At 32.9% G+C, this 23,868-nt stretch overlaps 4 protein-coding genes and 1 long non-coding RNA gene across 6 annotated transcripts; 2 read left to right on the top strand and 3 right to left on the bottom strand.

Annotated features, from left to right (window-relative positions):
* Positions 1–1,149: 1,149 nt before the first annotated feature.
* On the bottom strand, positions 1,150–9,494 carry LOC126849339 (uncharacterized). Its single transcript, XM_050591067.1, has 12 exons — positions 9,261–9,494; positions 8,757–9,087; positions 8,258–8,673; positions 7,849–8,165; positions 7,404–7,765; positions 6,909–7,319; positions 4,480–4,841; positions 3,776–4,115; positions 2,939–3,360; positions 2,400–2,734; positions 1,958–2,310; positions 1,150–1,785 (listed from the first exon to the last, which is right to left on the bottom strand). The coding sequence occupies exons 1-12, from the start codon at positions 9,477–9,479 to the stop codon at positions 1,370–1,372; spliced, it is 4,284 nt and encodes a 1,427-aa protein (XP_050447024.1). The 5' UTR covers positions 9,480–9,494; the 3' UTR covers positions 1,150–1,369.
* A 3,944-nt stretch (positions 9,495–13,438) lies between these two features.
* On the bottom strand, positions 13,439–16,673 carry LOC126848788 (WD repeat-containing protein 43). Its single transcript, XM_050589988.1, is given in 7 exon segments — positions 13,439–13,770; positions 13,848–14,095; positions 14,227–14,533; positions 14,697–15,150; positions 15,543–15,567; positions 15,569–16,038; positions 16,438–16,673. Coding segments are annotated over 7 exon segments (1,878 nt in total). The 5' UTR covers positions 16,639–16,673; the 3' UTR covers positions 13,439–13,597.
* Positions 16,674–17,076: 403 nt separating this feature from the next.
* On the bottom strand, positions 17,077–21,847 carry LOC126848775 (protein pigeon). The gene is made up of 11 exons (XM_050589957.1): positions 21,759–21,847; positions 21,437–21,659; positions 21,047–21,183; positions 20,637–20,958; positions 20,188–20,444; positions 18,815–19,977; positions 18,235–18,567; positions 17,798–18,012; positions 17,469–17,678; positions 17,322–17,393; positions 17,077–17,235 (listed from the first exon to the last, which is right to left on the bottom strand). Exons 2-11 carry the CDS (start codon positions 21,492–21,494, stop codon positions 17,165–17,167), a joined length of 2,838 nt encoding a protein of 945 aa, XP_050445914.1. The 5' UTR covers positions 21,495–21,659; positions 21,759–21,847; the 3' UTR covers positions 17,077–17,164.
* LOC126848830 (uncharacterized) lies at positions 17,283–17,925 on the top strand. The gene is made up of 3 exons (XR_007687314.1): positions 17,283–17,409; positions 17,508–17,719; positions 17,790–17,925. It is a non-coding gene; the product is annotated as an uncharacterized LOC126848830 (long non-coding RNA).
* Positions 21,848–21,972: 125 nt separating the features above from the next.
* LOC126848810 (glyoxalase domain-containing protein 4) lies at positions 21,973–23,850 on the top strand. Of its 2 annotated transcripts, none has more exons than XM_050590036.1 (6): positions 21,973–22,087; positions 22,342–22,391; positions 22,474–22,739; positions 22,941–23,096; positions 23,179–23,354; positions 23,430–23,850. In XM_050590036.1, exons 3-6 carry the CDS (start codon positions 22,502–22,504, stop codon positions 23,556–23,558), a joined length of 699 nt encoding a protein of 232 aa, XP_050445993.1. In that variant the 5' UTR covers positions 21,973–22,087; positions 22,342–22,391; positions 22,474–22,501; the 3' UTR covers positions 23,559–23,850. The 2 variants fall into 2 exon arrangements, with proteins under 2 accessions (XP_050445993.1, XP_050445992.1); XM_050590035.1 differs by having other exon boundaries at positions 22,002–22,267.
* The last annotated feature ends 18 nt before the right edge of the window (positions 23,851–23,868 follow it).

The raw sequence follows: 23,868 nt of genomic DNA, 5'->3' as shown, positions 1-23,868 counted from the left end.
AATAAATAAAGAATAAGCAATTCATGGATAATAATTTTGCCTTGTAACTTTTGTTACAAAAAGTTAAAAGCAAAAATTAACTTGTATATATAAGAATCTGATATCACGGTTCATGTCATGATTATTGATACGTTGTGACAGTAAAAACTCCGCATAACAGATCGATAAACTAACAATTGTTCTTAGACGATAAACAAAAGATACATTATCGCGATTTATTTGAGTTTATTGTCTGGGATTGCCGTATCCGAGAGCGAACTCATTAATCATTTCCTCGCCCCATGACCCATGATAAGTGCTCTAATTGTAAAACAGCCAGCTGTTGTTGTTGTTATGACTTGGAATAGCATAATCGCTTACTTTTTCAGTGAAGTTAATGAAGGCTATGCAAAAATTAATTGGTTTATTAGAACGCATTACGTATAGAACTAGGTGTGAAAATCTGCATTTCAAACTTGAGTCATTTAAAGCAATTATATTTCTGCATAAGACGCAGTCCATACAATTTAGAATAAATTAAAATATTTGTTGGTAATAAATAATTTCTAATATTAATTTCTAATATTAATAATATTGACAACTATATATAAATATCAAAATTATTTTAAGGAATTAATGGTTGTCAACATCTGTATCACACTGGAACATATTATACCGCCTTATATTAATCTATTTGTGTTTGCTCATTGATTTCAAGGGTAAAATATGAAGTATTTATTATTTCTTATCGTAATATTACATCCACGTTCTTATTAAAAAAACATCGCGTAATCAATTGTAATGGCTATAAATTCCATATTTATCAACGTATCGCATATTTATCGCGTATTTATATCGTACAAATATTTGTAAAAATCGAATCGTATTGATTTGTTCAAACCGCGATGTCAATAAATTTCAATCGTGGAAGAAATACGATTTTGCTTATGCACTAAACAAAAATTTTTTTTATTGTGACTGTTTATTTTAATTATCAGACAATAGAAATAGTCGACAAACATGCTTTTAATTTTGCAGATTTTAAGGAAATCTATTCTACGATGAGAAAATCTTAAACATAATCGAAAGATTGAAGGAAATCGAGGAGGATCAACTGGAATTAAAATATTTTTACATTAGGAGTACAGAAAGAATACAAAAGAGCAGATATAAATGTGAGAGGATCATTTCATAGAATTTATTCCTTACGGGAGATGCAATTTAGGCGTTACATGTTTGCTACAAAACCCAATATCCATATTTTTTATCTATGTTTCTTATTATCTCTTTTAACCAACGCAATCATGCGTGCTAAATAACTACAACTTATAAGCGCGAAGAGAATATGATCTGACATCATCGCTTAGTGAGTTAAAAATGGATTTTGTTGTTACACGGTGAGATTCAATTCCTCCGCTTGCTTGTGATAAACTAGAACGTCCTTGGTGTAGAAGTTGGGTATGGTGGTTTCGGTGAAATTGAAGGAAACCGGTCTGTCAAGTGGGTATCCTAACGGACGAGCGTCCGCCACCATGGGGCCCAGGACGGGATTATCTATGTGCGTGGCCGTCGTCTCGTCGAAATGCGACACTGCCACGAAGACCTTGAATGGCATGCCTTCTTTCTTGCCCTTGGGAAGTGTCAGACGATCAGGGAGACCGTAAAGCTGTTCCGGATAGGTAAAAGTCTCGCCACCTTCGAGAGCCTTCACTATCTTCTTGTACAGGACATCGCTTGGCACCTCGTCCGGAACGACATATATGGACTCGTGGCTGCTGCGCTCAATTTTGTTGGTACCGGGTTTTACTGTAAAAATCGATGTTATTAACGGCGATCAAGAAACTGTTCGAACTTTATATATCTTTCTTTGAAGAGAACCTTAATTTTAGATGATTTCAATGAAAAAAATTTGTGAGCAAAAATATATTCAATTTCTCATAGAAAGAAGATGCGCGCTGGTAGATAATCCGATACTTACAATCAACAACCCACTGATCCAACTCCACAAAGTTTATGTAGTTCTCGCTCAAGTCCAGTTCACGACCGTAAACGTCGTTTTTCGGTCCAAGGAAGATGCGGAAGATCGCCTTAACGACCTTGTCGCTATTGACGGTAATGTGAAAAGTGAAGGGCTTGTGGTTGAGACGGTATTGGCGTGCCTTGATCAGCACCGATTGCGCTTCTTTGTGACTGCGCACAGACACGGCATTGCTGATCAATGATTCGAAATGATCGAAGAATGTCGTTAGCTTGTCGACGGTGACGGATTCGACTTTCACACCCGGGAAAACGAGTTCCTCGTGCGTGTATTTCGGCAAGTGTTCTTTGTATCTATGAGAAAATAATCATAATGAATAATTGATTTTAAGATTCCTTACTAAAATCGTATTGGATTGAACTTGGATTTCGCGAAGTCATACCTCATCCAGTAAGTGACAATATTTTTGCATATTCCGTAGAACACGGGATCTCTCAAACGGGTGCTTAACATGTCGAGAGCGTTAGGAACAACGTGACTTTTGGTGGTGGTGGTGGTGGTGGTGTGTACCGGGCTTACGCCAAAAACTTTCCTGTACAATGGATCTATGTGTCCGTAATACGTAGGATTGACAGAATCGGCATTACCATGGATAACATTGCCGAGATGATTTAAACCGTCCACAGTCTCGTAAATGTTGATATGTTTGCCATTCACGTCGACGAGAATACCACTATCGATGGCGTTGGAGATGCGAGCATGGTAGTCGTTCAGAGCCTGTAAGATAATGGTAGAAAAGTTATATAGTTAATGATTTAGTTAATTCATAATTCGATTTGTAACAACATCGTCATTAACAAACTCGCTATTTTTCAGACAACACAAACATCCAAAGGATATTTTTTGGAATATTCTTTCAATATTTTTTGGACATCTTAGTTTTGATATTTATACTAATCGACGAGGGAATGCATTGCTGACCTGGACATCCTTGTGCGCGTGAAGAGGGATCTCAAAACCGACGGGACGTTGTGGAAACGACTGACCGTTGGGATGCTGCATCATCGGATAGTAACCCGGAACGATAGGTTTGTTCACATCGACATAATCGACCTCGCCGAGATCGTTCGACAGTCTCTCCAGATAATAGCGATTCAGCAGCTGTTTGTGCATGTACAAGTACAATTCGCCGCGAATGTTCTGGGGCATGTTGACCTGAACGCTGTTCATCCAGTACGGGAAATCGTGGGAGCTTGCGAGGTAGAAAGCATTCAAACCGACATCCTCGAGTAAGTAGCTTAATTTTTGCTGTTCCTGAACGTGGGAGTGCACTATATATGAGCCAGTGTAGTTGACAGGAATATAATAATGATCCACACCTCCGATCGTTTTCCTTAAGCCAACTGTAGAACCGAACAGATTTAATTAATATTTCACTGTAATAGCGTTCTTATATTTGCCGGTTGATTAAAATAACTTTAATAATGAAAAAAGAAAATATATAAAATATTTATTTCTAAAATAGATAAACAGCTTTTGCTTTAATCTTATATTTTATTGTTAGCATACTGATAATTAATCAATACTGATAACTAATGCATTAAAAAAGAACGTAAGATTTTGACGAAAACAGTACGTAATTATTCTTTTGAAGAGCTTTAATTTACATTTGTTTTTAAATAAATTTAATTAACTTAAATATTAGAGAAGCTTAGACAAAGATTATTTATTAATATATATTATTTTATTCCTATAATAAAATAGAATAATTCAAATTTAAGAATAAAACAAAATAAATATTTGGTTTAATTAACTAACCAGATTGTGTGTCGCCCATTGCGACACGATAGGCCTTATGTATGACCTCCTCGTTGAAGAAGTACTGCGGGAGCACCTCGTAAGCGGGGGGCAGACGGATGTTTTTGGTGTCCGGGCGATGCAAGACGACAACGCTCAACACGTAAATGTACATGTATTCGTTCACGTGGAAGCGCATCCATACGGCAGTATTATAAAAAGTGTCAAAGTCCTTGGCGGTATGGAGGACGCGGAACAGGTTGACGGCTTCCTCATACTGTTGGGGTACCCTCACGGAGAACACTTCTCCTCGCGGGAGCAATCCATGCTGCAATCGCTGCAGCAACTCGGTCACCGCTGCCTAGAACAACCAGACCACGGTATGAATTACAGCATCGCTCTACTAAATCGGAATAAACTATTACGGGATTTAACTTCTCGTTCAATATAAAGTAGGTAAGAAAGTGTCTTTATTCATTAACGTACATTTTGAAGATGGTTCTCCCTTTCTCGAGTTAATAAATTTTGTTATAAGGAATTATACCGTATTAACAATTATTAATATACATCTATATACAAAATATATTTTTATAATGTATATGTGCATATATAATTTTATTATACATATATATATATATATATATATATATATATATAAACAAAAAAGTAATTATATTTTTTAATGTAATGTAATTGTATGTCTCTAATTGTGCTACGTTTAATACCTGATCTGTGAAGGAAGAGATGTTGTCTACGAGATTGAAGGATCGCGCCTTTTGGTAGAGCTCCGGATGATAGACAGTCGGCTGATCAACATGCCAGAATAGCTCGTAGATGTTCTTCTGCTTAGTCAGGTATGATTTGTCGGCGGTGTGGGTGGGCACTTGCGTGGCATGAGCCAGGCACGCAGCCGTCAGGAACAAGGCGATCACTTTCATCCTCATGCTTGCTTCGCGAAGGATCGGCTCGCAGCATCTCCCGCGAATTGCATTATATACTGTTCTGTGCTGAGATAAAAAAAGTTCGGGGTACATGATTATGGCATCCCGAATGAAATAACCAGCGACAATGATAACCGGTGACCAATCTTTTCGTTGTTTGTGTAATAATTATCTTTATATTGATAATTTTCTCTACCCTTTGACATTTCACAAATCCGAGATTTGTATTTTTCATATTATTATCGTTTGTTTTGCATTATTTGTTTTATTTAAAAGTAAAACAATTCGCGTTTTTCTCGAAATATTTTTTTGAAGTATATCTTGATTCATTCAGGATATTTTTATGGATTAAAGTTTTCATAAAATAAAACGAAATTGAGGTAGATTACACAGCAAAATTTTGCGATGTAATCTTTTGATAATAAAATATATTATACGCACTATGATTTGCAAGCTAATAACTTTCCTCACTTATAAAGGTCATAATTATTCATAGGAATACTTTTCTCGCAAGTCTTAATATATATCTATATATATTATACGCAAAAGTTATCCCAAACAGATTTATATACATAAAAAATTGCAATAGTAACAAAAATTACAATAATACATATAAAGGCTAATTTCAACAGCAAACAATTGATTTTACATTAATAATGTTTTTTCAAGTAATTGAGGGAGAAAAAGATATTTATATAAAAAAGATTTATATTGAAAATTTTTCAGAATAAAAGATAGATATCTTTGAGAATATTCATATCTTTAAGAATATATTTGTATTAATAATTAATAAATAATAATCATTTTAATTATGTAAAAACTTCTTGCATACGATATAATACGATAACAAATGTGATAATACATTTGCAATGCATTTTTAACTTTTTGTGATTAAATATCACTTTGATAAGCTATCACCTAAGGGTTATATAATAAATTATTTTTGCGAATAAAGTTATTTTTGAACAAATTTATCTTATTTATTTTTAATATAAATGTTTACAGATATAAATAATTTTTTTACAACCAATTAAAATTTACAAAATTTTGTAGTATGAGTTCTACAGGCAAAAATATATGTCTTTAATTTCTTCATTAAATTTTAAATAAACTTAAACAGAATTTGTAAACTTCAAGATTAATTATAAAAAGATATTTATAATTAAATGTTAAAAAATTATTGCGAGTGATAATATCAAGATAATATCGACAAAACTTTTATTGTGGAAGAATTGCTCGACTAATTAATTTTTTAATCGAAGAAAGATTGAAGAACCTTTATAAAGAATAAACAAGAGAAAGAATATGTGTGTTTACACAAAATAATATTTTAGTATTAGTCTTAATATTTTATTAATAACTAAATTTTAAATTAATATATGAATAGAGATTATTATTAGCATTTGTATAATGTAATATTTATTTCTATGACATATTCTTTTTTTAGTAAAAATGTAAAAATCTATTTTAATCTTATTATAAAGTCGCTTGTGATTTTAAGAATAAATTTTTGTTTAAACTTTACCTAAAAAAATCTATTGACATAAACGTGAGATGATAATCAAGCAACCAAATATAATTAATAACATTAAATCTAAACATTAAATTCGCCAAAATAATGCCTAGCTAATCAGTATATGTGCTGTATAATAGTTTCAATATATTTTCAGTGATATTTTTTTGATATTATCATTATTTTTTTCTTAATCTTTCAATTTTTGAGCTACAAAATACAAGCCACACATATAAATTGTTTCCAAATTTTAAAAAATTAATAAATATTTTAAAAATATTTTTTTGAAAGATATATCAAATATTATACATTATATACATAATTAAAATTGATGATGAAATTAATAATTAAATTTTTATATGCAAATAATAAGAAAAATTGACGAAACATGAAAACTTCAAATAAAAAAAAATTAATTACGGTGCCACAAAACGTCAAAAGCTTTGCAAGTTAAAAGAGAAGGTATTTATAAAACGCGCGTATTATTTGGGATTTAAAATACAAGGAGAGAAGGAACGGATTCGCATAAGCATAAACATTTTTTCTCACGGGACACATAGTTTCTCAGTGTTCTTTATTGAAAGAAATATTTTGATTTACGTACCACATTCGAGTGATACACATGTAATTCCAAATGGTAACTGTAATAATGATGCTAAAATCTTTTCCGGAGAGTTCATGTAACTTAATTCGATAACTTAAAAGCTCATCGTTTTCTCGTTTTCCGTCATGTGATAGATGTACACATTCTTCATTAACATGTTCGGCTGGTTAAAGAACTTCCATGGGTACATCGGTCTGTCGAGCGGGAAGCCGAGTGGTTTTCCGTCCAGCATCAGTTTTCCAAAGATTGGCAGCTCTACGTTCATGATCTTGGTATCATCGAGCGTGCTCAGGTAGAAGAACATCTTGAATCGCATGCCTTCAGGTTTGCCCTTGGGCAGAGTCAGACGCTCGGGCAGAGTGAAAAGTTTCTCGTAGTAGACGAATGGTTCACCGCCACCCAGAGCTTTCTCCAACTTCTTATAGAACATATCGCTGGACATCATATCGGGCATGGTGTAGATCGAGTCTGAGCTGCGGCGTTCGATGGTGTTCATGCCTTGTCTCACTGAAAGAACAAACATTAATGGCGATTCCGAAAAACAAATAAAAAAGAAAGAAGAAGAAACCATCAAATTGCAACAAGACTTACGCGTTACGACAAAGTTATCCATCTCGATGAAATATTTGTAGTACTCGCGGAGATACGATAGATCCATCTCCTTGTGAACGTCATCGAAAGCAGGCCCGAGGAAGATTTTCAGCATGGCTTTAGTCTCCTTGTCACTGTTGATATTGAAGCGGTAGGTGAACGGCTTGTAGTTGAGGCAGTAACGGCGAGTCTTCACGCGTAACTTCATTCCTTCCTTAAAGCTCTCCACGGAAAGGGCATTGTTGATGAACGTGTCGCAATTGTCGAAGTAAGTCGTTAGTTTATCGATATTGACAGATTCAAATTTGATGCCCGGGAAGATTAACTCGTTCTGAGTATAAACCGGTGCATTTTTCTTGTATCTGTGAGAGAAAGACAAAAAGGCAAGTTAATTAAAACTTGAATATAATTTCAGGAAAATGGAGAAAAAACCGCACAAACAAACCTGAAGAAGTAAGTCATTATCCTCTTGATCAGACGATAGAAGCCTGGATCTCTCAAGTTGGTGCTGTAACATTGAAGAGCGCTCGGGATCACCTTGTTCTTGTCTTTGTAGTCAACGTTGAAACCGAGGATATCCCGGGCGAGAGCGTCGTACATTCCGTAGAAGCGTTGGTTGCACGAATCCACGTTACCTTCGATCAAGTTCGCGAGGATGCTCAAGCCCTCGGGAGTGTAGATGTTGACTTGCTTACCATTCTTGTCGTACACGTAACCGAGATCAATGGCGTTCATGATACGCATTTCCAGAGCCTCGATATCCTGTTCACGAGATAAATTTAAGATTAAATAAGTGAAAAAATAAAATAATTACATCGCAGAAATGAACATATGATAAATAAATGACATGACACCTTCAGATATTTGTATTTATAAAACGGCACGTTTGAGTAGCGAGAGCGTTGTGGCATGACTATTCCGTTGTTGTACGTCAGGGTCGAATAGTAGCCCGGGTAGAAGGGTTTATTCCAGTCAAAGTCCTCGATATCGCCCAAATCATTGGAGATGCGTTCCAAATAGTAGCGACTCAGCAATTGCTTGTGTTTGAAATAATAGAAATAGCCGCGGAAATATTCCGGGATCTCTAAATCCTTCATGTCGAGCCAGAACGGCATCACTTGACGGACATAATAGTAATAGGTGTTCAGTCCAACATCCTCCATAAAATAATCCAATTTGTATTCGTTGTCGAGATAGGGCTTGACAAAGCTCCCGGAATAGTTGGCGTAAATTACGTAGTTGTCGACGTTATCCATATTGGTAGACATTCCTGTTTGCGTAAAAGAGACATTTATTTGTGTATAATTTTGTTAATTAAATATTTTTGATTTACAGGATTGCGATGTGACTTACCGCGCATCATCTTGATATCGTGGGCCTGCTGGATTACATCGTTATTGAAGTACAGATTGGGATAGATCTCATAGGGGGCCGGCAGTCTCATATACTTGCAGTCGGGACGATAGAAGACAGCGATGGTGAAGGCGGATGTAAAGACGCCGTCGTTGAGGTGGAGACGCGCCCAAGCCGCGGTCTTGTAGAAGGTCTGGAAGTCCTTGGCGCTGTAGAAAAGTTTGAAGAGAATCTTTACCTCTTCGCGGTGTTCCTCATAATACGGCGAGTAGATGGCATTACGACTAAGCGTGCCGGTTTTGTACAGATACAGGAACTCCTGGACAATAAACTGCGAGAAAAATGGAAAGTGAGATTAATGAACAATGATGTATGCAGAAATTTGGAGAACAAAAAACAGGATATGCTTAAAGGACATCATTGAAATTGAAATTTTTTAGCCTTTTAGACATTTATCTTATCTTAGAAAGTAGACATCTTCCGTTTTCAAATTAATTTAAGCACCTTGTCGTTGTACATGTCGATGTTGCTCTCTATGTTGTAATTGCGGCCAATCTCGTAGAACTCCATATCGGTGAGGGTGTTTTGCTTGACGAAGAACATCAATTCATAGATCTTCTTCTGCTTGTGAAGGAAGTCCATGTCGGCGGTTTTACCGGTGATGTGCAATCCCTCCGACATGCATAGCGCCGCTAGCGCTAACAACAAGAGCTCCTTCAGCATCGCGCTCAGCCTTCGATGTCTCCACGTAAGTCTCAACTACCTCTGCAAGTCAGCAGAGGAGAATGGATAGCTGACAGTTGGATTGTTGCCGGCTTTTATACCGGTAACAGTGTGATTTCGTTATAATCGGCTGACCTGAAGTCGCGACCTGCTCAGACCTGCCTACGTTTTGTTCGTTTTCTCGCGTTTTATCTACATTTGCATTTCGTACCTTCCGATCAGACACAGCCATCAGTTGCTCTTGCTTGTGACAGTGATCAAGAAATCGAATAGTTCAGTGCAAAATCGATAAAGAAATTAAATCATCTCTCGGTTTCAATTTGACAATTGTAATTTGAATTAATAATAAGAAAGCATTATAAGAGATTTTGTCATGATGCTTAGCAAATCAATCAAAATGATTGAATTGATTATTAATCAACAATGTTAATTAATATCATCGTCATAAAGTAATGATTAATAACATCTTCAAAAATGAAAGATTACAGCAGACGTAGATTCTTTAATTCAATTTTTTTTCAATTCTTGAGTTCTGAATGCTTTAATAAAAAATTTGATCCCCCTTCCCCTCTGTCACATTTTTTTTTGATATTTAATGTCTTGATGCATGTCGTGCCGAAATTCTGTTATTTTACCAAAGTCTATAATCATAATTAAAAATAAAGAATAAAGATTTATTATTACAGCAATAATTTGATTGATTCTCACAAAATTTTGATTGCTCGTAACTTAAAAGAATAATATTTTCAGTGAAATCTTTCTTCTTATTAGATATTCAACCATACTTAGACATACATACACACATCGCAAATCTAAATTTTATAATTTTGTAATTAAATACTTGCATATAAAATTATAAAAGATGATTACATCACGTGTAATCGTGTAAAAATTAAGTCAATTAAAAATTTGTAACAGAAATCGCTTTATCTTCATTTACTTAATTGTTATGTTGATGTTTTTCATGTCTGTGTTTTGCTTTGCGAGCGACTATGATAACGATTACTTGACATGATACCTTTATTTTCTTGGGTGAAATTCCTACGTAAACATGATTACATTAATAATAAAAGAAACGGAACTGCTCTCTCTCTCTCTCTCTCTCTCTCTCTCTCTCTCTCTCTCTCTCTCTCTCTCTCTCGGTCTTGCAATTGTAATATTCCTTATCACTCAGATATATAAGACGTCTCAGGTTCATCTCATTTTTTTTTTTACACGATTACAAGATTCTTTCAAGAATTTTTATTTTTCTTAACGCAATAACATGCCATTGCAGGATATCGATAATTCTATTAAATCTACAGATTTTATAAATTAAACTTTACAAAAATATTAATACATAATAAAAGTTTATTCTTTAAGCAATTTAAAACAAAATCAATTATCAAAATTTTAAATTTAGAATTAATTTCAATAATATATAATATAAAATTTAATTACTTTAATCTTATGTAGAAAATATCTTATAGAGAGAATCTTTATTAAAAAATGCGTGCGCGCGCGCGTATATATAAAAAATATTAGATAGACAAGAGTATTAAATAAAAAAAAACCGTTTTAAAAAAGCATCAATTGAGCATTATTTGTTTTAAAAAATGTCAATACAAATTAATTATTAACTATATCGTGGACCAAAAGAATTTCTCTTCTTCTTCTATGAGTCTTGAAAGTACATGAGAATACATCTTATTCTTTTTAAGTTGTCTGCACAGTTTGTTTCTAATTAAATTAATTAAGATTATAAAATGTTAAAAATTTTTAACAAAAAATAATTTTAATGCAAAATAAAAATCTAAAAATATCTGAAAGGACAATTATTTACTGTACATTATTCTTATATCTATAAAATGTTCATATTATTTTTATAATAATCACAAGAACACGACAAAGATCACTAATATTATTTAATAATTATCAATAATTGCACACTTTTTTAAAAAAACAAGAAAAGATTACATATAAATATGTAAGATGTAATGAGAGAGAACGACAAGGCAGTGGCATAAGTGAAAATGATGGAGATAATTACAAATGATGTCGTAATCAATAGATGTGGAAAAGATTAGGAATTGTAACTCATAAATAAATATAAATCTACTAATATACATAATTTTCACAAAAAAATGCCAACAAACTTAAACATTTTGTTGATTTCTTCATTATTGGCTAAACTCTTCCAAGTTATTGGAAAATTACTAACTCGATCTCCAATTGTTCAGTAATAAATCATCGATAAATACTTTTTATTGAGAAAGAATGTTTCTATCTTATAAATTGGAATATTTACGCATGTTTAGATATCTATTATAAAGGTATCAATACACATACTTGACGACACGCGCCATTTTATCGCACGACCGGCCAGTCTTTCAAAGTTTATCAAGTTTATCGAGCCTTCTCGTCAAAATTCGATAATTATTTGCCGGATGATTTAAAGTCCCTCGTAAATAACAGAATTTATGTGATGACGCACAAACAATTTCCACATAGGCTGCATAAAATGAGTAAACGAGAGATTATGTGAATACTTATATTTTTCCTTTACATAGAACAATTCATTCTTAGTGGTACAAACGTGATTACAATATTAAAGTGAAAAAAATAAAATGCACATAATTCTAATGTATTTCTCCGAAAAGACTTAAAAAAATTTTTTTTAATAAAAAATTAATAACTTCGATTTTAAATAATTTTTGAACATCTGGCAGAAAAAAACGTGAATTGTTTTATGTATCTTAGTGAGTATCAAATTACGAGTGATTCAATACTATTAAAAAAAAAAGCAATTTAATGTTATCTAATTAACAATAAGTTATATAACTTAGTTATATATCTAAGTTATATAACTTAGAAAATATAACAAATTTTCACATTTATATTTATTATTCATATTATAAAAAACGCTGTTTAATTCGTCGATCTATGGCAGAAAATATTATCAAAAGTTATTAAGAACTTAAAATAGAGAAAACATATTACACATATAGAATATTTTTTTTAAAAACAGATATATTGATACACAAACAATATGACTTATACAATGAGCCGTGTTATAAATCCTAAACTTTATTTATAAAAAATACTTTAATTTTATTTTACATTATTTTTTATATTCAAACATGTAATATCTTTATTAATAAATTGATATTTATTGTATAATAAAATATATACGGAAAAGCACTTATTTCTTATTAATTATAAATATGAAAAATATATTCTAATATTTTATTCATAGAAAATTAAGTGTACAATGATGGTTATTGTAAAATTATTAAAGCATGTCATATATTTGGCTTTTTCTTAGATGCATTTTATATAACAGCAAAAATAAAAATTCCAAAAGAAAGGAGTATTACTTTATACAGCAATATCTTACAGTCTTTCCCATTGAAGATGACAGGCAAAGCCATTACTGAAAGGAATAATTGTAATATAAAAGGCGAAACTCTATTTATTTCTTTTTTATTATTAACGTTTATATATAATGTTGTTGACAACAACCGTTCCAATTTTATCAACAAGTAAAAGTTTTGAACAGAATAATATTACAAAAAGAAATCATTTCATTAATGGCCAACATTATATTCTTGAAATAAAAATTTTATTATTATTTATTTCATTTAGTATTTCCTTATCAAAAAAATATAAATGTTATTTTTCAGGCACATGATCAGTAAAAACTATCTTATTTAATGATTTTTTTATTATAATCTAATTCTTAGAAAAAAAACCAGTTATGATTTAATTGATTTTTTAAGTTTGTTTTAAATAAACTATAATTTGTGATAAAAATTTATAATTCATATTTATAATTTTATATGTCCGTATAATATAAAAAGAATTAAAGAGAGGACAGACATACAAAAAATATATATTAGAGAATATATATATATATATATATATATTCTCTGTATTATTACATATCTTAATTTATATATATATATATATATATATATATATAAATTAAGATATGCACAATACAGAGAAGATCACAAGTGAATTCTGTCTTGAATACTGTAGCAAATTAAAAATCATTTGAAATAAGTTTTATGTTTGCGGCCTTTAATGAATTAATGATTAGATAAGTTATTCTGTTATTAACCAACATTGAATTGAATTCAGCTATGCATAGACTCATTGTCATCCATATCATCACTCTCGGACTTAATGCTCTTGATATCTTCTTCATCCTGTTCATCTTGAACATCTTGATCTGACATTTCTTCCCAATTGTCGTCGGATTCGCTGCTCAAATCAACATCGTCTTTGTCAGCACCTTCATCTGACGAATCTGCATATACATTTTTAATAATGTGATAATGGTTTATTTAAATCAGAATATTTGTTTTGAATTATCAATAAACTAACCTGGATCTTGATAAACGAGCAAGCTCTCCTCCATTATGTCCTTATTGTGTTCCTCATTAGCTTGAGATATTTGTCCCGTTATGAGGGAAACTCTGCCTCTTAATCTTTGTACAGCCGTCAAAAGCATTAACTTTGCGTCAATAAAACTTAAAATAGGGCTGAGGGCCTCCGTAATATCTGGTCGCGACATCAAGTGCGCCGCGTGAGTTGTGATTAAAGCTTGCAACCACATCACCGCTATCTTACTCCTAAATATAGATAAATAAATCGTTATTTTAATTTATAGAAATGTTTTAATAAAATTAGATATAAATTTTGAACACTCTCACAAAAAACAAGAGAGATTTGTATATAAAGAAATAGAGCATAATATAATTACACATATGTTTTGCCTTGCAGCATAATGGTTAGCTCCTTGAGTAATGGCGTTATTGCTTGTACTGGTAATTTAGCGATAGTATTACGAATTACAGTTTCGTTTTTTGTGAACAACACCGTAGTCAAAATAGTTTTATCTTTGCTGTTCAATGCTTGCATCAGTAATTGTGTCATATTAGCTCCTTTCGTCGGTATCCTTCCTGGTGTGTTCGCATCTGCATTCAAACTAAGATTTTCCAATCTATCTTTTAAGAGTAATTGAGAGCCTGAACTAGTTCTATTTCTTTTCGATGTCGGGACTCCTATTCCTATAACAGTAAACATTTTTCTATCTTTTATTCTTTTTATATATTCTTTTTTTATTCTTGTTCATCATTGATTGACATATTGTAATTGATCATTTACTCCCATAATAAACTGTAAAAGGGAAAAAAGAAAGAAAATAAAAAATATAATTATATGACAAGTTACCTGGTGCAAGATATTTAACACCTTCTTCTATTGAAGTAGATTTTACTTTAGAAATTGTTTCTTCTTTTCTTTCTTTAGATTTTTTTGTATCCAACTTTTCCGATCTGACCAAACATTGCACTTTGTCTGAAAAGTCGGGCGTAACTTTTTCAAATGTCAAGTTCAAGTAACTACCATACATCAACAACACTTTTTCATCCTCAGTTAGATGGCCTGCTAAAATAGGAATCTGTTGAACAGTCTCCTTCTGATTGGCATCTGCTGCAACCGCAATGTTTAGAGATGGTTTTAATGGCTTTGTATGGCCATTTGGTTGATACTTGAACAGTTGCGCTTGACCCGACCGAGTAGTAGCCAATACAACTTGTTGCGATTCTTGCACAACAACTGTAGAAACAGATGTAGCTTCATCTTGCATGGCTAATGTTGCCATTGATGCTTTGTCATTTTTATGCTAAACAAAGTCAAAAAGCAATTTAATTTTAAAATTTACATACTTTACAATACTCAAGAAAATTGAGATTTTTAATTAAACCTGAGATGAAAATCTTTGCAATAGAACAAAATATTTATTTGAGTTTTTTTATTGCAATTTTTCATTTTCAAAATTAAATGTTTTTTTATAAATTATAATCCTGTTAAAATAAGCTCCCTGCTTAAAATTATGTAAGGAATAAACTCTTGTTACTTATATGCATTTCAAAAATTTAATTTAAAAAACTCTTGACGCATTGCTACTCTTCTATCACAATTTTCTTCTTAAAATTAAAGCAAGGAGACCCCTAATATTTTGCTAGTCATAAACCACTGTATATGTATTGAGAAGTGAAATTAAATAAAACATACTTTGTCTAACGACCATACAGAGATGACCATCTGCACGAGCAGCGCTGATTAGGTAACTAGTTGAATCGTCTACTTTTACAGTGTGAAGAAAGGTGATGTGATTGGCATGTCCGGTAAATGTGCGAATCAATTGCTTCGTCGTCAAGCTCCACCATTTGATTATCCTCTCCGCGGACAGTAGAGACTTTCCATTAGCCGGAATTGCCAGGGCTGTGACTTTCGCCTTGCCCGATTTCCATTTACACTTGATCCCGTTCTCTTGTAGATTCCATTCCACAATGTGACAATCGTCGGCCGCAGTTATCAGTCCGCTGCATGTTGACCAGGCCATCGCCGTGATTGTGGACGAATGACCGTTCTCCAATACAACGCTGACGTGAGCGGCCGCTATGTCGTACAATGTGACTTTACCGCTAACCGAACCCATCGCCACCACAGGCTTGTGCTCGATCTCCTCCGAAATTGACTTTCTTTTGCGTCTCTTCCTCGACGTTGGCTTGAGAGAGACATGGAAGACATTTCATATATTACAAACTTGGGACAAGTGAATATTTTTAAAGAAAGAGGAAGTGTTTTCTTTTCGTTTCTTTCTTTCTTTCTCTAATACTCATATCAAAATCTAGAAATCTCATTGACGATCAGCGAGAAACTTGTTAAAGATCTCCTGATACACCAGAATACATGTTTTTAACATAACCTTTGCAAGATAATGGCGTGTAGGTAAAATTTAAAAGAAAGAAGAAAAAAACATAACGTATACAGGAAAAACATTCGTAGGGACAAGAATTGGAAATGGTCGTGGACTCGAAAGGGAATAGCGTGCGGCAACGCATAAGTAGGGCGAAAGATATAAAAGAAATAAGCCGCGTTTCAGAGAGCACATGGCGTGTTTTACCGATGCGTTGCCCGCCGATTGCTGGCTCACGAAGATCCATCCTACAACGCTGCACGGCGACGATAAATGTTGATTAGGTATATACTCGTGCTTTAATCGGCCGTTTGCGGTCTCCCAAATCTTCAACTTGCCGTCATTACCGCAATACGCGTAATATTGACCGTCCGGAGAGAAAGCGGAACAACAGACCGTGCTCGCCATCTTGCTTTGATAAGTGTATTGAAACGTATGTGTGGAATGTATCTGTAGTTGTCATCAGTGAGCTCTATAGTATATCCACAGTACAGTACAGTATGGTCGCATTCAGCGAAGAGAAAACCGCTTAGCAACAATTGAACGTGATTGGCTCTTACTTTTAGAACCAACAAATCAACGTCGAGTGTTGACTAGGCGATAACTAAACGCTTTCTCTGCTGAACGCAGGTATAGTACAGTACAGTATAGTATAGTATAGCATAATGTATAGTATAATACATAGACACTATAGAATATCACTACATTATAGGAGTTTATAACTGAAAATTCTTATTAAAATAACAATTATTTATGTAAATATATCTCTAATTATTGTTTTTTTATATTTTCTTAATTAAAGACTTATTTTAATAAATATAAAAGATTTGATACAAAAGTTTAAAGTATTATTTATAATAATTGATTTTATTATATCAATTATTGATTGCATTTAACATTTTTTGGTGACTACAAATACTAAATTTAATTTCCATTAGAGAAAGTCTTCTGTAGATGTTACTGTTGCTTCTATCAATAATCCAAAGTCCAATTCTGTAAGACTAGCTGAAAAATAAAAATTGTCTTACTAATGCCCTAAAGAAAATATAATGGATTGCATGAAGCAAGAATGTTGATGAATTAATTGGTACCTTTTGCAGTAAGCAAATCCAGAAAAGTATCTAATGGTGATAAACGATCTGCAGAAGGAAATGCTGCCAAACCTAGAACAATTTACAGGTATAATCAATCAAATCGTATTTATCGAAAAATTATTCGTATATTTGTTCTAAACTCACTATTATGATGATTACGATGTTGTAAAGTTCGACTTCCAGCTCGACTCTGGGATACTTCACCGCACAAAATATTAGCGGCATGTTCTCTGGCTCGCAGCATCAAGCTAACTGGATGCAGCCATTGATTCAAGAGTCTTTTTGCACGAGATCTCGGCAAGAAAGACAACAACTTCAACTTCTGTACGACATTTTCTTTTGTATCGCTTATATCTAAACAAAAAATCATCAGTTTACAGCAAAATGTCTGTGAGGTATATAATTTTCTACTTGAATTGCGCTTGAAGAAACATTCTTTATAAATACAGCAAATTTTTGTCGCAGATACATACCGGCTAGAATAATCTTGGTAACGTCAACTTGGAGTTCAAACACTGAACGTTCGACATATTGCAGAAACATCGAGTATTTAAGAGTGCGGTAACCGAGATAAGTAAAAAACGATGCGAATCCCTGTGGCGCCGGGAATGCGATGTTCTCTATTGCGTGTCTGTATCGTTGCAAGAGCATAAACAGCAACCATCGTCTTGCTTCGTCTAATTGATCTCTGTAAAAAGTACCATTATATAGAATAAGAGTATACAATATAACAATGAATTAAGTAAATGCTAACACAAGTTTCACTCTCTCTTTAGAAATCTGATAAAAGAAAATTCTAAAATATATAAATCCTATAAAAAAATTACAATTTACATTATTTTTATAATGAATCGAAATTGAACAATCAATTTAAAATTGTGTACTACAATAAAGATCATGTGTCTCGTACACGAGATTAAAGCCACGTTCTTGTTCGATTCTTGGATCAACGCCGGCTGCTCTGCAAAGTATTTGACATAATATACGCGAAGCTTCCAATTGCGCAGCCACATATCTCGTGGCCATGGCATGAACGTGTAACGGGGTACAAGAGCCTCGCGTATGCATATTCGATGTATGCGTGCCGTTTTTCAAAAGATACATGGAGAGTTCACGCAAATTGACAGAGACAATATGCTCCTGCTTCGAAGCGGTGCAACTTTCAGTTTCATTAAACGGTAAGCCCGAATCCAATTTGATGTTCCGATTACCCATGAAATCTCCAAGCGGTACTGCAACAAATCTATTTACATCATTGTTTATTGTTTATTGCAAAAAAAAAACATTTCTGAGAGATATTTTATTTACATAAAAATTTCTCAAATTACACAAGTTAAATGAGGTATATATATATATATATATACAATCTCATCAATTGTAGAAAAATAGTAACAAGCAAATAGCACAGTTTAAGAATTTGCATTACTTTTACATAACATATACATGCAATAGTTGTGCACAGAATTAGAGTACAAGGCGATTATGTTTACCCTCCGCTTGGAGACATTGGAGTGCTGCACCTGGATAAGGCTTCTGGTTGATAACAAGCTAATGAAACTAATAGTTTCTCCGCGATATGGCTAGGTTTGAATCTTAATTTATCGCCACCATTTTTATTCAATTGATCCCACAGCCTAGTCCATAGATCGCTACGATAAGGAACAAGTCTTTGCTGCGGTGATAGCAACATCACCGATGTGTTCCAAAGTTTCTCGTGGCTTAGTGTAATGTCCAAATCGTTCATTTTTATGTCAAAAGTCATATAATCCCCGATTGTAGTGACGGGCAACAGAGATAGCAATGGAATCGTATCAACGAGGAGATTCTTTTGCACTAGTGCGTAAGAGCCGCCTATAAGAATCTCTTGCATAAAGCGCGGGATGTCCAGCGAGCGCGGTTTTTCTGCGACAATAGACATTAATTCCGCGATAACCTCCGTATCGTTTTTATGACAGAGAAAATAATGGAGTATTCCCAGCCGAATCTCGACCGAGACCTCCTTGCGAAAGACTTCGATGAGAAAATCCGGAGAAATTGTCAACGGCACGAGATCCAAAGTAGGCAAGTCTATCGTCAGTATACTGCTAGAATTCACAAATGAATTGTTTCCATCCAAATAACCAACTTTGCTGTCCGAATTGTAGGAATTCTTTCTCGTTCCTTTGCTAGTATTGTCCAAGTCGAGTAAAGGTACCAGATAGGAAACGCGAGACGGTATCGATGGCGGTGGGCCGCATAATATGTGGCAGCAGGGCTCGTGATTTACACCGATCTCGAGAAGATGCGCGAACAGTCCCGGCACGAATACTATCATATGATGGCTCCCGTAGATCGCAAAAGTCGGTCTCATCAGTTTGGCGCGCGACCATGTTATACCCGGTATAACGCAATGGATTACGCAGCTGTGGTGCAACAGCGTCACCGAGTATGCAAAGTGCACTGTGTTGGACTCGTTCAAGGAGTTAAGTATGTGTTGCGGCGGCTGGACAGGTCGATAAAGATAGTAGTGACAAACGCAGACCATTCCCTTGGTATCTGATACTACTATGAGATCTAGGGAACAATCGTGGACTCGTAGAGGTATTACATCGTCCTCGTAAGTCCCGCAATTAGAGGACGGCGATAGTAGCGGTAAATTTAATGGAATATTCAGCTAAAAAGATACAATAAATGTTACGCTAATCATAGTGTATCATGCACATTTTACTACAAAGTTTAATTTAGCAACCATGTGTTAGATATATTAAATTTATTAGCATATTAATCAGCTTCTTTTATATTAGCAATATATAATATGTTAGTATTGCAAGAACACACATGTTTAGAAAGATAATTGAGATTCTTGTTATTGAAAAATACTCACCACTGTTTCATGAGGCAAATCATCATGAAATTGGAGACCACTGAGTGTCGGTTTCGAAGTCTTGGAATTATTTTCATCGTCATTCTCAGTAACTACGCTTGCGGGTATTCGTCGATGATGTATATGATAAAGAACTTGATTAATCATATCCCATTGAGCCCATATAAAGGTTTTTACAAGTATTTCGGATTTTAATTCTTTTATCAATCTTAAGTTATTTACAGATGTATCACACTGAACTGTATATATCATGATACCTTAAATATAATGCAAATTATGAAAATATGTCAAAATAATTAATATAATAAAGCACAGATTTATTGATTTGACATTTCAATTTTAAATTCTAACTATCTATTTTTACAATAATTGCAAAGTTCGATCAAAGTAAATAAATGTATGCAAGTGCTATACACCTGTTTGTATACTTTCAAATAGATTTTACTTACATTCGTGATGTATTAGCACCAAAAACTTATCTACATCAAGCTGTTCTTTCTCTCTATATAAAAATTGTATTCGCACTTGTTTAGACCTCTCTATCTCTAGATTATGCATTTTGGTATCGTCAGTTGTCAACTCAATGAGAAACACTCTATAAAATTCTCTGCAAAGTTCATCAGTTGCACTAACATTGTCTGAACAATGATTTTCACAGGAATCTTTTGTCTCCAAATTATTCTTATGTTTCGTCACATATCCTAATAAACTATGACTTTGGTTGACTGTAGCTTGAACAACATTTAATACTTCCGAAAAGCGGTATAATACCTAAATACATAATTAGTGACATTAAAAATTAAAGTGATATTAAATTATCTCTACACAATGTAAATAAAAATTTCCTTATTATTCTTACCTGTAATTTATTGTTAATCTGGTCGTAACGACCAATTACAGTATATGATGTATGTACATTGTTCTTCTCCAATTCCTCCACCCAACCAATAAGTATTGAACCATCTTTTTCCTGTCCCAGTAGCTTCCATTGTTCGGCTAAAAAAACAAAGAAAATTATCTCTTTTCCAGATAAGTTTTAAGATATCGTCGTTATATGAAATCATCTATAGAATTATAAATTCTTTCTTATTTTAAATATTCCCCAATATTCTTTTATATATATATATAATACATATAAAATATTTTTATATAATAATAAACTGTATATATCAATATTTTCTCGATGCATGTTGTATTTTCTATTTTTTTTTTTTTTTCTATTTTAAAATTATAATTTATTCATAGTCACCTGCGTTGGCATTTTCCGACAATAGTAAACATAATTTCGCTGCAAGATTTTCTATCATATCTATGAGAGAAATTATTTGTAAATAATATTTATATTCCAAGAGATCCTTTTCGATTGACGTTTACAATCCACAAGTAAAAAGCAGTAAAAAGTATGTATGCATATACACAAGTACTTTGATATTTCTATTTCCTCTATGTTTCTTGTCGTCTGCTGCTGTCTGCTGTTGAGATAAAGCACTGAATATATATATATATATATATGGCAATAGCAATGATAGCAAGATCTCGAGATTGATTCAGTGTAAATATCGAATTCATACAAAGCTTATTGAAGCCTTTTGATTGGTCAATCGTGTTAGTTACTCTAGGCACAATCGAGATGAATAGTTGTGTACAATCACACTGTTTCCAAATGATCTCTCCCAACTGGCTAACAGGGATCCGCAAATCCTATCGGATGCTATTCGCTAGAAGTTATGCTATTCTAATGATGATATGTTAGCAATCTAGTTTAATATAAATATCTATGGAATTGAGATAAATGCTCCAATCTCCAATATACCAATTCGGAGTTTCGGAGTTTACTCGTCACTTTGTCAACTGTCAACCCTTAAGAAGATAAAACTTCAAGAAAATTCAAAATCATAAAGTAAATAGAAGAATTATTATCTTGGAAATTGTGATACTACTACTTGAATAAGACAGAAATACACTAAAAAAGAAAAAGAGAAAGAAAAAGATGGTTACCGGACGTGCATTACATTTTGTATTCAAAATACCCGATCGTAGATTAACAATGAAATTTTACCGCGAAGTTCTTGGCATGAAGGTAATTTATAGTTTCCTTTTCTTTTGAAATAATTCAATTTGTTGATTATAATTTATCGGATTGTTTCTTCGCAGGTGCTAAGACATGAGGAATTTTCAGATGGATGCGAGGCTGCGTGTAATGGGTGAGTAATCTATCATTAGTCATAACCAATTATCGAGTAATAATAATTTCTAATAAATTTTTTATCTTTTTTTTTTTTATAGACCATATGCAAATCGTTGGAGTAAGACAATGATAGGTTATGGTCCTGAGGACACGCATTTTGTCATTGAATTGACATATAATTATGGAATCAAGGAATATGAAGCTGGAAACGATTTTAAAGCTATCACTATTTGTTCGAAAGATATAATTGAAAGAGCACGTTCCAATAATTGGCCAACGCACGAAGAAAATGGAAAATTTGTGATGCAAGCACCTGGTGGATACAAATATCACATAATTAATGAAGAAAATCCAACTAATAGCGGTAAAATATTTATTCCATAATTTTATTATTGCAAAAATATAATGGGAAATGATTTTTCTTGTTAGTGTACAACTAGTAATAGTATGTATAAGTTATACAAAGTTGTATAAAGTTGTTGTAATCAAAAAAATATATAATTATAATTTAATATCATATTTTTAACATAATTATTATCTTTCAAATCTATGTTGGTTTGAACAGATCCAGTAAAGAAAGTTACTTTATCCAGTTCCAATCTTGAACGTACCATTGCGTATTGGAAAGATATTTTGGGATTAAAGATATTTGATCGGAAAGATAAAACTGTATTGATGGGCTACAGTGAGGATCAGGCCAAACTTGAGTTTGAAGATATTGGTGAATATATAATTTATATATAATTTAATTATTTTAATTTTTTATTGAATTTAGTATTATGTAATTAATTCTGTATTGTTAGGTACTGAGGTTAATCATGCAAAAGCATATGGACGTATCGCTTTCTCTGTACCATTGTCAGAGCAACCAATGATTCAGAAAACTATTAAAGAAAGTGGAAATAAAATCTTGACTGATCTTATAACTTTAGATACTCCAGGAAAAGCTTCAGTAAGAGTTATTATTCTCGCTGATCCAGTAAGTACTTGTAATATAGTAAGTAATTGTAGTGTTGACAATGTATGAATATAAATCTGCTAACTATGTTTCCAGGATGGACATGAGATCTGCTTTGTAGATGATGAAGGATTTAGGCAATTATCAGTACCAGATTATCCAAGCGAAGCAATTTTGGACAGATTTATCCAGAAGGAAGTATCTGCTACAACAGATAATGCATAAATAATTACTTGCTCTTTCATCTCTTCTACAGTATTTTTTTATTTCTATTTTAAAAAGATTAAATATATGAAACATTAGTGGTGATGGAATGCTAATTGCAAGGAGATTTATATTTAAGCATGATGCAGAAGATCTAAGTAAAAAAATGTAAATATGCAAATAAGAGAAATTTGTTTTGTTAAATTTTTTTTTGTAATAGATTGTAAAAAAGATAAAATATTAAGTACTTTTATATATGTATATATTTATACTTATATTATGATGTTAAATTAAATTTTACTGCACAAACATCTGCTATTGAAGTTTAATT

The sequence above is a fragment of the Cataglyphis hispanica genome, chromosome 4, assembly GCF_021464435.1.
Source record: "Cataglyphis hispanica isolate Lineage 1 chromosome 4, ULB_Chis1_1.0, whole genome shotgun sequence".
Taxonomy (NCBI): Eukaryota; Metazoa; Arthropoda; class Insecta; order Hymenoptera; family Formicidae; genus Cataglyphis; species Cataglyphis hispanica.
The sequence above is the reverse complement of the archived record's forward strand: the minus strand, read 5'-3'. Positions and strand labels throughout refer to the sequence as shown.